Source organism: Pseudorasbora parva, chromosome 4 (assembly GCF_024679245.1).
Source record: "Pseudorasbora parva isolate DD20220531a chromosome 4, ASM2467924v1, whole genome shotgun sequence".
Lineage (NCBI taxonomy): Eukaryota > Metazoa > Chordata > Actinopteri > Cypriniformes > Gobionidae > Pseudorasbora > Pseudorasbora parva.
In genome coordinates this window covers 41811733-41826952 of record NC_090175.1, presented here as the reverse complement: position 1 = coordinate 41826952, position 15220 = coordinate 41811733, and the positions used below count along the sequence as shown (strand labels likewise).

Below are 15220 nucleotides of genomic sequence, written 5' to 3'. Positions count from 1 at the left end.
GTCACTCATTGTAACTAGGAATGTGCATTTTGGTCATTTTGGCTGCTGGAGTACTCCAAATGGATTGAGGGGAGCAGATTGTGTTTAATGTCTTTTGCTGTTGCATTGCTTCTCACTGGTGTTTCAGCGTCTCAGATCAACTTTCAAGTGCTCATACCTTGTTAAAACACTGTAGGTTCACCCCTGTCTTCTTACATTCCTTTCCTTTTCTTCCTTTCGTCTTCTTTACGTGTGTGTGCATGAGTCAGATTGAAACCCCAATGTTGAACCTTGCAAAAAGGGTTGATCACTGGACGTGGGATCCCAATGAAGAGCGCAGACGGCAGGAGAGATGGCAACAGGAGCAGGAGCGCCTGCTGCAGGTACAATAGCCAGCTTGGGGTTTGTCTGAGAGAAGTGCGCACTTGCTGTTTTATAGGTGTAGGTGTCAGTATTCTGGTTATCTGTTTCCTGTCTATCCTTCACCTTCTCTCCAATCTATCACACTGTTTGTTGACTTCTGGTATGACTTACTTTCTTCTGTGGATATAAGAGGACACATTTTGTAGAATGCACAAAAATGATGTATAGAACTAATTTTGAAAAAAAAATCACTTGCATTTATTATGATTTCATAAAAAAGTCACACAAAAGTGACACTAAAGACTTTTACATTATTACAGATAATATATTTCAAATGCTATTATTTTGAACTTTCTATTCTTTAAAAAATCCTGAAAAAAAATTCACAGTTTCCACAAAAATATTAAGCAGCACCACTGTTTTAAAAATGAGATAATAATACATTTAAAACAACTGAGCACCAAATCTAAATATTAAAAATATTTCTTAAAGATCACGTGACACTGAAGAAAAGATTAATGACTGCTTAAAATTCAGCTTTGTCATCACAGGCATAAATTACATTTTAAAATGAACATATTAATATGTTATATATGTAATATTGTCACAGATGGGTTTCAAATAAAGTTGTACAATAATGATAATAAATAACAAAAATTAAAAATGTTTTCAAATATACAAGGTGAAATTGGTTTAGAATGATTAGAAAATCAGTATATTTAAAAAACAAACAGTTGTTTTGGAGTTCATGGTTATTATTTATTTTACAGTGGTCTTGTTATAGTGTAATTTATACAAATAAGTACTGCGCAATATTAATTAGCAACATCTGCTTACTATATAATTAGGGTTATAGCTGCTTGTAATTATGCCAATTTAATGTTATTACTATAGTAAGTATATGTAAGATATGTAACAGGGATACTGTACAAGTTCCTCCATTTGACCTGAACAAAGCATATATAAAAATTGTCATTCATTGTTATTGCAAGGAAAAGAGAGACCAGAACATTTTTCCAGAAAATTTTACCTTCAAAATGTCTTCTTTTTTGTTCCATGGAAGAAAGAAAGTTACACTAACTAAACGTTTGGTGTGAACTATTTCTTCAATTCCTCTTTTTCTTGGCAGGAGAAATACCAGAGAGAGCAGGAGAAGTTGAAGGAGGAGTGGGAGAAGGCACAGAGAGAAGTGGAAGAGGAGGAGAGGAGACACCACGAAGAGGTGCGTCTTCCTATTGGTATGCATGACATCTAATTAGTTTTTAATGACGACTTATTAGTTCTTAATCTATAGGAGAGGCGGATACTGGAGGAAACTGTGACCCCACTGACGCCTAGCACCTCAGTTTTATCATCCAGTATCACGACAGAGGCTCCGTCCCTCACCCAGCCCTCAACCCCACATGAGACTATTGTCCTCTCCTTGGCTGACTGGGACAAGAAACAGGAAATTCTGGAGAAACAGGCGCAGACGAATCAGAGTAACAGACTGACACACAGGTGGAATATTTGCAAAAATATGGATGCAAAAATTGCATTTATTAGAAAACACATATACCTTTTCCAGTGAAACGGTGCTGATGCTGGTGTTCAGCCAGGCGATCTGTGAACCCCTCTCAGAATGGCTTGGGTTTCCACTGAGCCAAGTGATAATGTGATTGACTATGTGACTATGATTACCCGCCCACAAAAAATTCCTTAAATCCAACGTAATTTAATTCAGTGGTCCTGTTTACACCTTTTCTGGCTATCACCAGACCAAGCTCAATTTAAAATTGAACATTGGTCTGGGGAGTCTGCTCTGTATTTTCTACTGCACAAGAGGTGTGATAAACGAGCATTATTCAAATGACTCTGTATGCAATTGGATAGTCCTTTAACCAATCAGACCACAATAGGCGTGATCAACGGGCAACGACCCATTGCTTCTCTATCTGTCATTGTGTTAAACCTACCAATGGCACGCCAGGTGGATAGGCCAGTCTGCGATTGTTTCCCGCAAAAGTGTCATAGGTGCAGTAGAAATTAATGTTGCAGGGCGAAATCAAATCGCCGGCAGATCAGGCTGGGTTTACTCCTGATGTTAAGATAGAATCACAAGTAGACAAGGCAGACACATTCCCGTTTACACCTGGTGTTTTAATGTCTCTTTTGTCCACTTTCAACCACTTCTGTCTTGATGTTTTTGAGGAGAGGATTTTTTTTCAGAACTTTCAATCTAATAGACAAAATAAGCTTGTGTAGGTTTCAGAGACGATCATTTTTTGTGTCTGCTCTGATAGCCACAAGACCACGCTGAACACTGAGTGTGTGTTAGAAATCAGGAATGGTGAGAGAACATTGTGCTTGATGCGTTTTTTGTCTTCAAGCCAAACTTAGGTCTTCAGCAGACAAAGTTTAAATCCTGTCTGGCTAGCACACTTCCTATGTTTACTCATTAAGTCAGTCGGCGTAGAGTAACCGGTCTTTTGTAGCTGTTTGAACACATTCAACCACATGAGTGTTTACACTATGAAAGCAATTTGGTCGAATGCGTTTTCGACTCCCTCTGGAAGTGGTTGAAAGTAGACAAGCTAATAACAGCGGCGTCCACTTGCGATCCTATCGACTGAAATACATCTTAAAAGGTGTCATGAACTGGCTTTTAAAAAAAATGTATGCTGTTGTCTGAGGTCAACTAATGACATTTGTGTGGTTTTCACATTCAAAAACATCATAACTAAAGGTTTTAATTTAGTTAACACTGGTTTTGAGGCTCTCTTCTGAACGCTGGGTTTTGATGGGCGTGCCGCACTGGAGACTTGGAAGTTAACGCCCAATGGCTAGGATTGGATAAGATTTGCATATTCAATGATTTCCAGCTCCGTGTCAGTTCAGTGACATGAGGGAGGGAATGTTTTGAAAGCGGCAACCGGAATGATTCTCTCAATCACAGGGCTCGTAAATGTGTTTATCAAACAAAACGCAATGATTTATTTGTCATCCACCCATGATTGATTGTAATATTATTTCTGTATTACATGGCCCGCCTGATCGGTCGATATATGTGTGAATCGCGCACACACACACAAACAACCACACACATACACACACACACACACACACACACACACACGTGTGAGCGCGCCCAGATCAAGAAAATAATATTATTAAAAAAATTTAGATTCATCGGCCTGCCTATGGGCTTACGATTAGGTAGCCTGTCTGGAAAACACCTAGCCCTGGGACTACTATTACATATAAAAAAGACGTTTTACTCACATAAGTTTGTTGCACCATTCCTGTCCGATCCAATATAGAAGCACAGCATTGTGTCTGCAAATCCAGTGATTGTTTACAAATGATTCCACAGTGAAATGAAGCAAACACACGTACATTATCTTCCCCAAGTGAGCTGGAACTTCATTAAAAATAAATTAAGTATCACATAATCCTAATATTAGGATCCGAAGGAAGCTTATGCAGGGACTGTGTTCTTCCACAATATCTTGCTATCTTCTTCAACGTGTTTATTGCTGCTGGATAGCGTGATCCGATGAGTCAGTGGGCGGGCTACTGAATTACTCGTGCTTATTATTCAGTAGAGGCGGTTTTTCGTCACGCGATGACGTAAGGATGAAGGCTTGGGCCTGGTGTCTATAAAAGCTAAAAGTAAAAAAAAAAAAAGCATAAAAATTTCAGCTCTGAAACATACAGGATATATTCTTATATTACCATGACCTTTTTATATATCAAAAGCTCAAGAGAAAGATGATTTCTCAATTCATCACCCCTTTAATACCAGGTGTAAACAGGGCCAGTGTCATTGGGCTATAATGAGCTGGCATTAACGTACTCTGACACCATGTCATTGGAAAAGGTGTAACAGAAATATACAGATTCAAATGTTGATCATAACTCTGCATATGGGACATGTCCAAAATGGTGTTTGAATGTTCAATATAACCTCTCTAGCCCTGATCAAGTAATCGCACCAGCTCAACAGAACGGTCAGAGGATTGAACCTCAGGAGAGCCAAACAGCTACACCGCAACTACAGTTTATACAGGGTAAGACACACACTAACCTTGGGTCAATCTGGGTCAAATCTTTTGAAAATCTATTGAAGTAAACATTTAAAAGTTCTTAAATGTGATGTTTTTTTGGTTTCATACATATTTTTTTAAAATCACGGTTGCCCACAAAAGCTAACCACAGTCCTTCAGATGAAATGTTAAATGTTACCAAGGTCCTGACTCTGTCCTTCGAAAACAATGGCATCCTGGCCAAATTTGCCCATTGGTCTCTGTCCATCATTGGGGGCTTTTAATCATCCTCATACTGATTGGTTTCATCACTCTGTCTCCTGTCCACCAATCAGCTGGTGTGTGGTGGACGTTCTGCCGCACTATTGCTGCCGTCGCATCATTCAGGTGGATGCTGCACATTGGTGGTGTTTGAGGAGATTCCCCCCTTCCATATGTAAAGCGTTTTAAGTGGCAAGAAAAGCACCATATAAAATGTAACAAATTATTATTAATTATAATATATTTTTTATCTGTAAACAACTACCAGTAGTGCAGTGCATCACATAAACAGCCATATGACTAACAAAGGGCATTAATGTTCCATACAGGGTATGCAAATTACAATAACAAGAAATGTTTTAGACAAAAAAAAATTATGTGCCAAAAAATGGCAGACTGCAGGTACATAATACCTCTTGTTTAACATTGTCAATTTTGTTTATATAGCCCAATATCACTAATCACAATCCAAACAACATCCATCCTTTTTGATTGAGCACCTGAAAATGCCGCTTCATTTTCCTATCATCATCTAACTCGCTCGACTAGCTGAGGAAATGGCATTGCGGCAACTGCATAGGAATAATGGGAGTGTTTCCTATGAAAATTGTAAAGAACACCAGGTATGTTGTGCTTGTTTGTAGGGCTGCACAATTTGGCCAAATTATTTTTTTTAAATATATATATCAATATAAATATCAAACAAAATAATGCATATTACTGTTGTAATAACACTTTATAAATCAGTAGAAAGGTCTAAGGTTTTATTATAAAATATTCAATTATGATAAAAATCTGTGACAGTAAATTCTTAATTTTTGCTTCAAAAAAACTGTAGACTTCTCTACCCTGGAGAAATACTTATTTCTTACTTCAAATTTCTTTAGAGAGAAGTATTATTTCAGTTAAACAAGTGGCTCTGTCTCACACACATGCGTGGTAAATGTATTTATCGCACAGATTTTTTGTTGTTGTGGTTTTTTTGTAGCATGTACAGCCCAGGGAGGATATACACCATAATCTTTGTTTTCAAACAAAATTTTCGACGTAATTTATAAATGTAATTATTATTTTATTTATTATAATTATTAATTATAAAATTAATTATTATTAATAATATTATTGTATAAATATATACAATTATTATCAATAATAATATTGCCGCACCTGCACAGTGCATAATGTAGATAGGCAGAGAAAAAAAGCTTGCCCTCAGCCCATTTTTACAAATAAATTATTTAAATTGTTGTTATAACATTATATTTAGTGCTATATAATTTATATATATATATATATATATATATATATATATATATATATATATATATATATATATATATATATATATATATATATATATATATATATATATATATATATATAATATATATATATGCATATATATATATATATATACACACACATATATAAATATACACACATATACTGTACATATGTGTATGTATATATACATATTTGAGTCATGAATATCAGGTGGTTTTCCTAGGGTTACTACATTTGACATTAAAAAAATCTGATTGTTTTAAAACAAAAATGAATGACCATCATAAGATCTAAAATGATCATCTATTGATTTCTTGTCTCAATTTCTTCCTGGCTGCATGTTGTTTGCGCCACGCTATGTTTGACAAAAGAGCCAAACATCTTAAACCAACATTTCAGAAATCTTTAAATAATACAATTTTTAAAAAGTCAATAATAAAAATAACACAGACTTAGATGCTTTACTCATCTGCCACAATAATGTTTATACGTATATATCACAATGCATATTCAATAAAACCAGAAAATTAGCTGATAAACTTTTTTTTCTGTGTTATTACAGATGGCTCTTGGAGCTGTAAGTCTAAAGGCAGGCAAGAGGATTTGAAGAAAACTGCCTCACTCGATCGCAAACAGAGTCCACCCCAGAGCCAGACCACAAGGATGAGGAGGTATGTATGTGTGTGTGTGGGAGGGGGGATGCATGCTGGCTTGCTTACACACATGTGCGCCAAAATGCTGCTTGGCTTTGCTATGAGTGGAGGATGTTTTAAAGATCAGATCAGTATGAAGTTTTTTTTTTTCTTTCGCACATGGAACATTTCTGCATATGAATTGCTTTCACAGTTCTGTGTCTCTATGCTTGTGTGTGTGTGTGTGTGGCTGATGGCAGGACTGGGTCATGTGAAAATGTTTTAGGGACACACCCATCAAAATCACCCACACCATCACAAGACACGCCACCTCCATCACCCAGCAGGTACGAGCCTTCCCTCCAACACATACATAATCATGTGTGTGTATGTGGAGTGTTTCAGTACACATGCATTTGTGCGCTTGAGACAGAAATAGTGATTGCATCTTGCTGTTGATCTGGCCTATACGATTTAATGCATCTACATGAAAAGCAAAAGTATTTAACTTTTATTAAAAGTTTTAATTTGGTGTATAGTCACCATACTTATAAGACATATGTGCGCACAATCCCATTCATTTAAATTGCATATTTGCATTGCATTTCACTTTTGTTACCACTTGTATATATTTTATTATACATATTGGGGGTCCAAAAGTGTGGGACCTTACTGTTGTTTTTTAAAATCCTTTAAACCTATAGATAAAGTTTCAGGATTTGAAAAAAAAAAAAAAAAAATATATATATATATATATATATATATATATATATATATATATATATATATATATATATATATATATATATATATATATATATATATATAAAATTCAACCAAATTAAATTTTATTTGAAAACTATTTTATACTTTTGGACCCCACTCGGCATAAACCTATTTATACTATTTATAGTCGTACACGATGTTGTTATTACTGTAATTTTGAGATGACAACACGCACCGTTCTACTCAGAGCTGGGAAATATGCGTTTCTATTGCAACACTATCAACAACTAAATTAATCTCCATCAATCAAGTGATACAAGTAGGTGCTTCCCAGCTTACAAGAGGAAGCTGTACAAGGAAGTAAACACTCTTTGCAAGTTATAATCTCGTAATTATGGTAATTAGCCTATGGCATGGTGTGAACACATCTTAACACTTTACAATAAGGTCCTGTTTACTTTAGTTAATGCATTAACTAGCATTCACTAACTATGACCAATATGTTTGTTGCAGTACAGGTGCTGGTCATATAATTAGAATATCATCAAAAAGTTCATGTATTTCACTAATTCCATTCAAAAAGTTAAACTTGTATATTATATTCATTCATTACACGCAGACTGATATATTTCAAATGTTTATTTCTTTTAATTTTGATGATTTTGACAACTAAGCAAAATCCCAAATTTAGTATCTCAGAAAATTAGAATATTACTTAAGACCAATACAAAGAAAGGGTTAAAACGGGTGGATTGTGACATTTATAAAATTCACGGGCGGGGATGCGGGCGGATAATTAACTCTGTGCGGGCGGGTAGTAGCGCGGATGGGCGGATGAAAAATATGTGCAATATTTCTGTGGCAAAGTGAGAGAGAGAGAGAGAGAGAGAGAGAGAGAGAGAGAGAGAGAGAGAGAGAGAGCGCGAGACCGGGGCGTGATTGTGAATGAGCGTCACCTGCGAGCCACACCGGTCTCGAGTCCTCTGAGGGAGCTCGGAAACATATAAGGACGAGAGATCACCAGACCTGGATTTGACGTTGAGTTGTGTTTATGTTTTATTGTGTGCGCTTGGCCGATGTCCATGAGCATGAGGGGCTGCCCACGTTACTTTCGTTTTGTTTGGTTAAAGTCTTTTAAATGTTCGCCGGTTCCCGGCTCCTTTTTCCCCCATCGAACATATTGTAGGCTATTACAATTTCTATGTCCAAATTACCATTGCACATACACGCAACAACGATATGCCATTTGACCCATCACGTAACCACCACTGCGACATTGAAACTTTTGTTGATGCAGATGGAGCGAGCGTTGCAGGAGTAGCAATAGATGAAGTAAAAGTAAAGTTGGTGAGTGGAGTAACGTTAGCTATATGAGTTGACAATGAGTCTTTAAAGGCACTTTTGACTGTTTCATTAGCCCATTCATGACGCGGTTGATGTTGAGAGAGGTGCAGGATAAAAAATAAAGCATTTTAATTTGAATGTTTTAGCGTGTGTGATTTATCGTGGGCACGGGTCGGGTAACGGGCCAAATATTAACAGGTCTGGGCGGGTACAGATTTAATTTTGATATTTTCACGAGTCACGGGTCGGATCTGGTGCTAAACCTTGCGGGTACGGGCGGGGGCGGGTCTCCAAAAATGGACCCGTGCAGGACTCTGACATGAACAATATGAGCATGTACAGCACTCAATAATTAGTTGGGATTCCCTTTGCCTGAATTACTGCAGCAAGGTCAGCAGCAGCAAGCATCTTCTCTAAGCAGCACGATGCACGATGCTTCTGACGCTGTCTGTTGTTTAAGAGTGGCTTGACACAAGGAATGCGACAGGTGAAACCCATGTCTTGCACGTGTCTGTGCGTTGTGGGTCTTGAAGCACTGACTCCAGCTGCAGTCCACTCTTTGTGAATCTCCCCCACATTTTTGAATGGGTTTTGTTTCACAATCCTCTTCGGGGTGTGGTTAACCCTATTGCTTTTACTCTTTTTTCTACCACATCTTTGCTTTCCCTTCGCCTCTATTAATGTGCTCTGTCAGAGCTCTGTGAACAGCCAGCCTTTTCACAATATTCAAATTTTCTGAGATACTAAATTTGTGATTTTCCTTAGTTGTCAATTATACCATCAAAATTAAAAGATATAAACATTTGAAATGTATAAATCTGTGTGTAATAAATGAATATACAAGTTTTACATTTTGAATAGAATTAGTGAAATAAATAAACTTTTTGATGATATTCTAATTATATGACCAGCACGAATGCATTAATCTTTGTTAATGTTAGTTAATATAAATACAACTGCTCATTGTTAGTTCATGTTAGCTCATGTCCATTAAATAATATTAAATATACTTTTGTTTTGAACAGTGTATTAGTTAATGTTGAAATTAAATGTTGAAACTAAGATTAATAAATGCTTTAGATTTTTTTTGTCATTGTTAGCTCATGTTAACTAGTGAAACCTTATTGTAAAGTGTTACCGATATTGTAATTGTTCTTACGTCAGGATGTCAGTGTTAAAGTTTTACAATGGGTCCATCTCAGTCAGTTCCCTAGTTCACTGATCAGGATTTCACACAATCCTTCTAGTGCGCTGAAACCGTGGCGCTCTAAAAAGTCCCACAATGCACTGTGAAAACCAGGGCTCATTGATGCTCACGGTGGCCGAGAGTATCTGAAATCGCATACTCTCTTAAATAGATACTTTTTTTGCAGCTAAAATAATGTTTTAAATAGAATGAATGTGTGTAGTATGAATGTAATCTGGACATACTACATTCGCCATGTTGCCCTTATCACTTGACCACCCAGCATTAATTGTGTCGTCTCACTGTTGTTTACAATTCTTCTCTTGTGGCCTCATGGGATAGTAAAGTGTCTATCGTATGCACACTTTAAAATCTCGTCGGAAGAATAGGTAATCTGGGTACTTTTTGCCTTCTTTTTGCCCTTTGTCTTTTTGTCACATATTGTTTTTCGCCTACTATTTAGTGGGGAAGTATGCGATTTCAGATGCTGCCCATGTCCCTTAACGGAATAAATCATGTGAGGGAACTCACTACACATAATGACACACGCTAGACTATTGTTTTTATTATTTTTATTATTCAAACCATTATTTAATAATAGTTCAGCATTTACATACATACATGCTAGACAGATCATATGATGAACATAATCTTGCTTACATTTATCATTTATTTATGGCTGGAATTGCTGCACGTACTGTATTTGTAACAAGCAAAGTATGTATATAATAATGTACTTTTAATAAAATTAACGTAATGTCAGAAAGATATCAGTTCTGTTCAGGAATACCAGTAGTGATGTTGTACAATGAGGACATCGTGAAATAGAGTCATCAGTGTCCCAATGTGTAGTGAGCCAAGGTCCTCCTTACTGTCCTTGAGAGCGCTCAAAATCATGACATAGGGAAGCTAGGGACAATCCAATAATATATGCCTTTGTATGGCGCCCTCTGCAGGTCAGTAAGTGGAAAGAAGCTTTGCTCCAGCTGTGCACATCCGCTGGGTAAAGGAGCAGCTATGATCATTGAAACCTTGGGGCTGTACTTCCATATTCAGTGTTTCAAGGTAATGTTCGTTTATGTTAGTCTCAGTTTGTGTGAGTAATGTCTATGTCTTCTTATATGCACATCCTATGTGTTTTAGTGTGGCGTGTGTAAAGGGTTACTTGGTGACACAAGTGCTGGAACTGACGTCAGAATTCGAAATGGACTTCTTAATTGTCAAGAATGCTACTTAAAATCAAGGGGTGAGTCAATGTTTTAAATGTATGATCCTAAAGGTGCAGGTTATTGTAACTGTAGTTTTTCTGTATTTTGTAAGATAAACATGTTCTAAATAGCATTAGCTTTTAATTCATTTAATAATTTCTTCAACTAAAGGACTTTTTTTTTATTTGTTGATATATATGTAAATCCCATAAGAGTTTTTCATTTTCTGACAAACCACAATTCAAATTATGTACAGTGAGTGTTTAATAGCATTCTGTAATGAATGATTTAACAGGATAAACTCTCTGAAATTGCCTAATTTCATAGCTAAAATTTTATGTATCCTAAATTAAAAAACAAAAAAGTAAAACTGTTAAAGTAAAATGACGATTTATAATAATTACAATTATAATGTACAATTTTTTTACACACTTTTTACACAATTTGACAGTTTAAATGGAAATTATAGACAAGAAATAATTCCGTCAAGTGATAATTTAATTTATTTATATTTGTACACATACATAACTGGGGTTATGGTTATTTTATATTTTTATATATCATCGTTTTTTAAATGTAATAATATTTTTATGATTCATTTATATAGGTCCCCTAGGTCTGGGACAAGGGTAAAACTGTACAACACATATTCAAGACAATTTTTCTGGCCGATTTTAATGCTCCTCCTTTCTTGCAGCTGCTGGTCAGCCAACAACATTGTGAGGCCTCTGTACTTCTGACAAGGAAATGGAACCGAAATCAGGTTAAACCAAGCCAGGACCAGACCCAAGAAGAACGGATTTTATGTCTATACAACATTTCCAATTATTTTCCTTACAGCACAATCAAGCATAGACATTAATGTCAAAACTGGAATCATGAACACATGACGGGTTTTCCTCGGGACTTTGTTTGACTATTTTTGTGGTTACTGAAATATGACATGATAAAGACAAGTCCATAAAATATATTATAGCCAGTCTGTTTATACTGTTAGTTTTACACTTTAGAAGAAGTACTGGTGGCACTTTACCTCACAGTGGCCATGTTACATATATTTAAATAGCAATAAGGTCAGAAACATACTTTACGCAAATGCAGATGTGCATTCTTGTTTAAAGGCATCAGTACCCAACCTCAACTAATGGGACGATAAGATAGAGATAATGTGCCAGTAACCCAAATACAACCCCATTTCCAGTAAAGTTGTAAAATGCAATAAAATCTAGAATCTGTGATTTGTTAATCCCTTTTAACCTTTCTTTAACTGACAAAAGTACAAAAAAAGATTCAAAGAAAAGATTTCCAGTGAATTCACTGACCAGCGTGTATTTTGTAAATATTTTTTATGTTTTATTTTAATGGGACAGTGGCATGTTTGCCACTGTGTCACATCACCTTTCTGTTTATTACACTTTTCAATCATTATTTGGGAATTGAGAATATTAATTGTTCCAATTTTACAAGTGAAATGTTTGCTAGATCTCGTCTTATATAAGACAGCTGCTCAACAGTCCATGGTCGTCGTACTCTGATTCTCCTTTTCATGATGGGACATTTTTAGTAAGAGACAGATCTGGACTGCAGGCAGGCCAGTCAAGCACATCCACTGTATGGTGCAGAGTTAAAGATGTAATCTTGATGACAGTATGTCTCTGTACTATCTCAGTACACACCATGGCACCTTCACATATGTGCAAGTCACCCATACACTGATGCACTCCCATACCATGATAGAGGTTTGCTTTTGCATCCGTTGATTATGAAAGTCTGGATGGTCGTTTTTTGTCGTTTGAGAACTCAATGTCTGTTTTTCCCAAAAATCAAGTTAAAAAAAACGCAGATTCACCTGCCCACAGCACACATTTCCACTGTCTTTTGGACCATCTGAGATGAGCGCGGGCCCAAAGAACATGCCGACATCTCTGCATAGAATTGATGTATGGCTTTTTCCTTGTGTAACAGAGACTCAAGTTGCATTTCTTGAAGCAGCCATAGACTGTGTTAAATGACAACGGTTTACCAAAGTTCTCCCGAGCCCATGTGGCTATATTTAACACGGTAGCATGATGGTTTCGCATGTAATGTCATCCAAGGGCTCAAAGGTCAGAGGGAACCTGACAAGTTGCCAGGATTTCACTGGATTCCCTAAATCTTTTCACAATATTATGTATGATAGGTGGTAAAATCCGTAAATACTTTGCAATTTTGCACTAAGAAATTAGATTTTTTAAATTGTTTCACAGTTCTATAAAGAAATTTGGCACAAAGTGGTGAGTCATGATCCATGGCAGTGTTATTGTGGACTGTTTCAAAACAGCTTATCTTGGATAGTCTATAACCTTTCACTCTTATTTTGTTTATATTTACAAAATACAATTCCCAACTTTTCTGGAAATGAGGTTGTAATATTCAGGTAGCCAACTATAAATATAAGATCTACATTCTCTGCAAGAATTTTATCCAACTTTTTCTCTACCTTTCTCAAAACTGACTAGAAGCCAACGGCATACAACACCATTCTAGAAACAAAAAGTTCTGTATTCTGACAAAACAAGCAACTTCTAAATGGAAGATATTTCATTTCGATTTTTAATGTCACAGTGTGGTATACACACTAGTAAGTGTGTGTAGCTAGAAGCGCCTGCATCCACGTAGTTATTTAGAGTACAATAACGACATGGAATTAAAAAACTTCCACAAGCTAACTTAGTTATACTTATACACTGTAACATGGGCACTGTAATGTAGAGTGTGACTGAATCCATTTCTATAGTGAGGTAGCACAAACGTCCAGTTTTCATCCAAGAAAATGTTGCATCTGTTATTTTATTAATAATAGATAATCTCAGTTTTTGTAAAGGTCTTGCAGGTCTCTCACATTATTAATCAATCTTAGGCAACCGTTGTTGCACTAACAGACGAACGCATGATGTGCGACTCTTAGGCCTAGCTGATTTGTCCTGATGCCTTAACTGACAACATGAAATGAAAAATACTGATAAAATTGTCCATTACCTTTATTTCTGGTTTGAAAAAACATGTCTTCATGAACTGGAGTGGATTTGATGTTCTATTCCTTCCTCCATTTTGCATTGCCTGTTTTATCTTGTTTGATAAGTGAGGGGTTTGATACTTTATTTGTGTTTAACAACCCATGTAGACAGCATGTTGCTAGCAGGTAGATCTTACATTTCCATTCGATTACTTTTCCAACTTTATGTTATTGATATTTACGTTTTGCTCTGCATTTGAATGGTAAGAAAATTGCATGATCCCAGAGACTTTGCTTGGTGACGCTTTACATTACAATGTCAATGTTACACATACATTACATGCTCCTTAAAGTGAATTACTAAAATAAATAACATTAACAGTGTGCAAAGTCGCTCTCCATATAATAACTTAAGCACTGTAATGTATAGTGTAACTCTTTTTTAGCTTTTAAAACTGTTCCGTTAAAACCAGTTTTATGTGTTCTGTTGCCTTTCTCTCTTCTGCAATGTTGTGCCTTAGAAAATGCGCTCCTAGATAATGTCTAGTGTCGGCCACCCTTGCATCCAAAGCTTCAAGTTACCAATGTGTATTGGTGAGAGTATTATGCATATGCACTGAGCACTCTGCTTTTACCCTTGTACTTTATTCAAACACTCTGAATGTGCGAGCAAGAGATTTAAAAATGAAAAGCACACCCTTCGTACGCTTTTCAGTCATTTCATGAGCATTTAGAGATGTAAAATTGTTAAATATCCATATTTATATTCATCTAAATCAACTGGGAAGAATTTCATATTCAGTGGAATCCTAATGTCATCGAAGTATCAAATACAACAACAGATTATATTCAACAAAAATAGCATATATTTCCTGCTTTTATAACATCTGCTTTTGCTTTCTGTTAATATTTGAACTTTGATTAAAATACATCATCATTTAGATCCGGGGGTTTGGACTGTTGCTTCTGTATCATTTGTTTTATTTTGTGACATTGTAAGAATATGAACAAAATAAGCAACAAAAGTAAGGCAATAATTACTGGAAAGATTAGCCAAGGATGAGTGAGATGTGTATGACATATACCTTCATATTCTGTATTTATTATACCCTTTTAAAAATGAGCGATATAAGACGACCTACAAGACGCTGAAATGCAATGGCTTTTATAGCAAGTGTATGTTTTTAAATAAACTATAATAAACTATTTTAAATGCA

At 36.0% G+C, this 15220-nt stretch overlaps 1 protein-coding gene across 4 annotated transcripts in view; it reads left to right on the top strand.

The window, feature by feature from the left end:
• The window catches only part of limch1a (LIM and calponin homology domains 1a), a 45015-nt gene extending 29795 nt beyond the window's left edge, over positions 1-15220 (top strand). For 2 of the 4 annotated variants that reach the window (XM_067441838.1, XM_067441837.1), the window contains 9 exons: positions 249-362; positions 1472-1564; positions 1637-1842; positions 4297-4391; positions 6475-6583; positions 6805-6891; positions 10757-10865; positions 10944-11046; positions 11706-15220. In XM_067441838.1, the coding sequence (XP_067297939.1) occupies positions 249-362; positions 1472-1564; positions 1637-1842; positions 4297-4391; positions 6475-6583; positions 6805-6891; positions 10757-10865; positions 10944-11046; positions 11706-11731 (942 nt within the window). In that variant the 3' untranslated portion in view covers positions 11732-15220. The remainder of the gene's footprint in view (positions 1-248; positions 363-1471; positions 1565-1636; positions 1843-4296; positions 4392-6474; positions 6584-6804; positions 6892-10756; positions 10866-10943; positions 11047-11705) is intronic. The other 2 variants (XM_067441840.1, XM_067441839.1) reach the window with 2 other exon arrangements.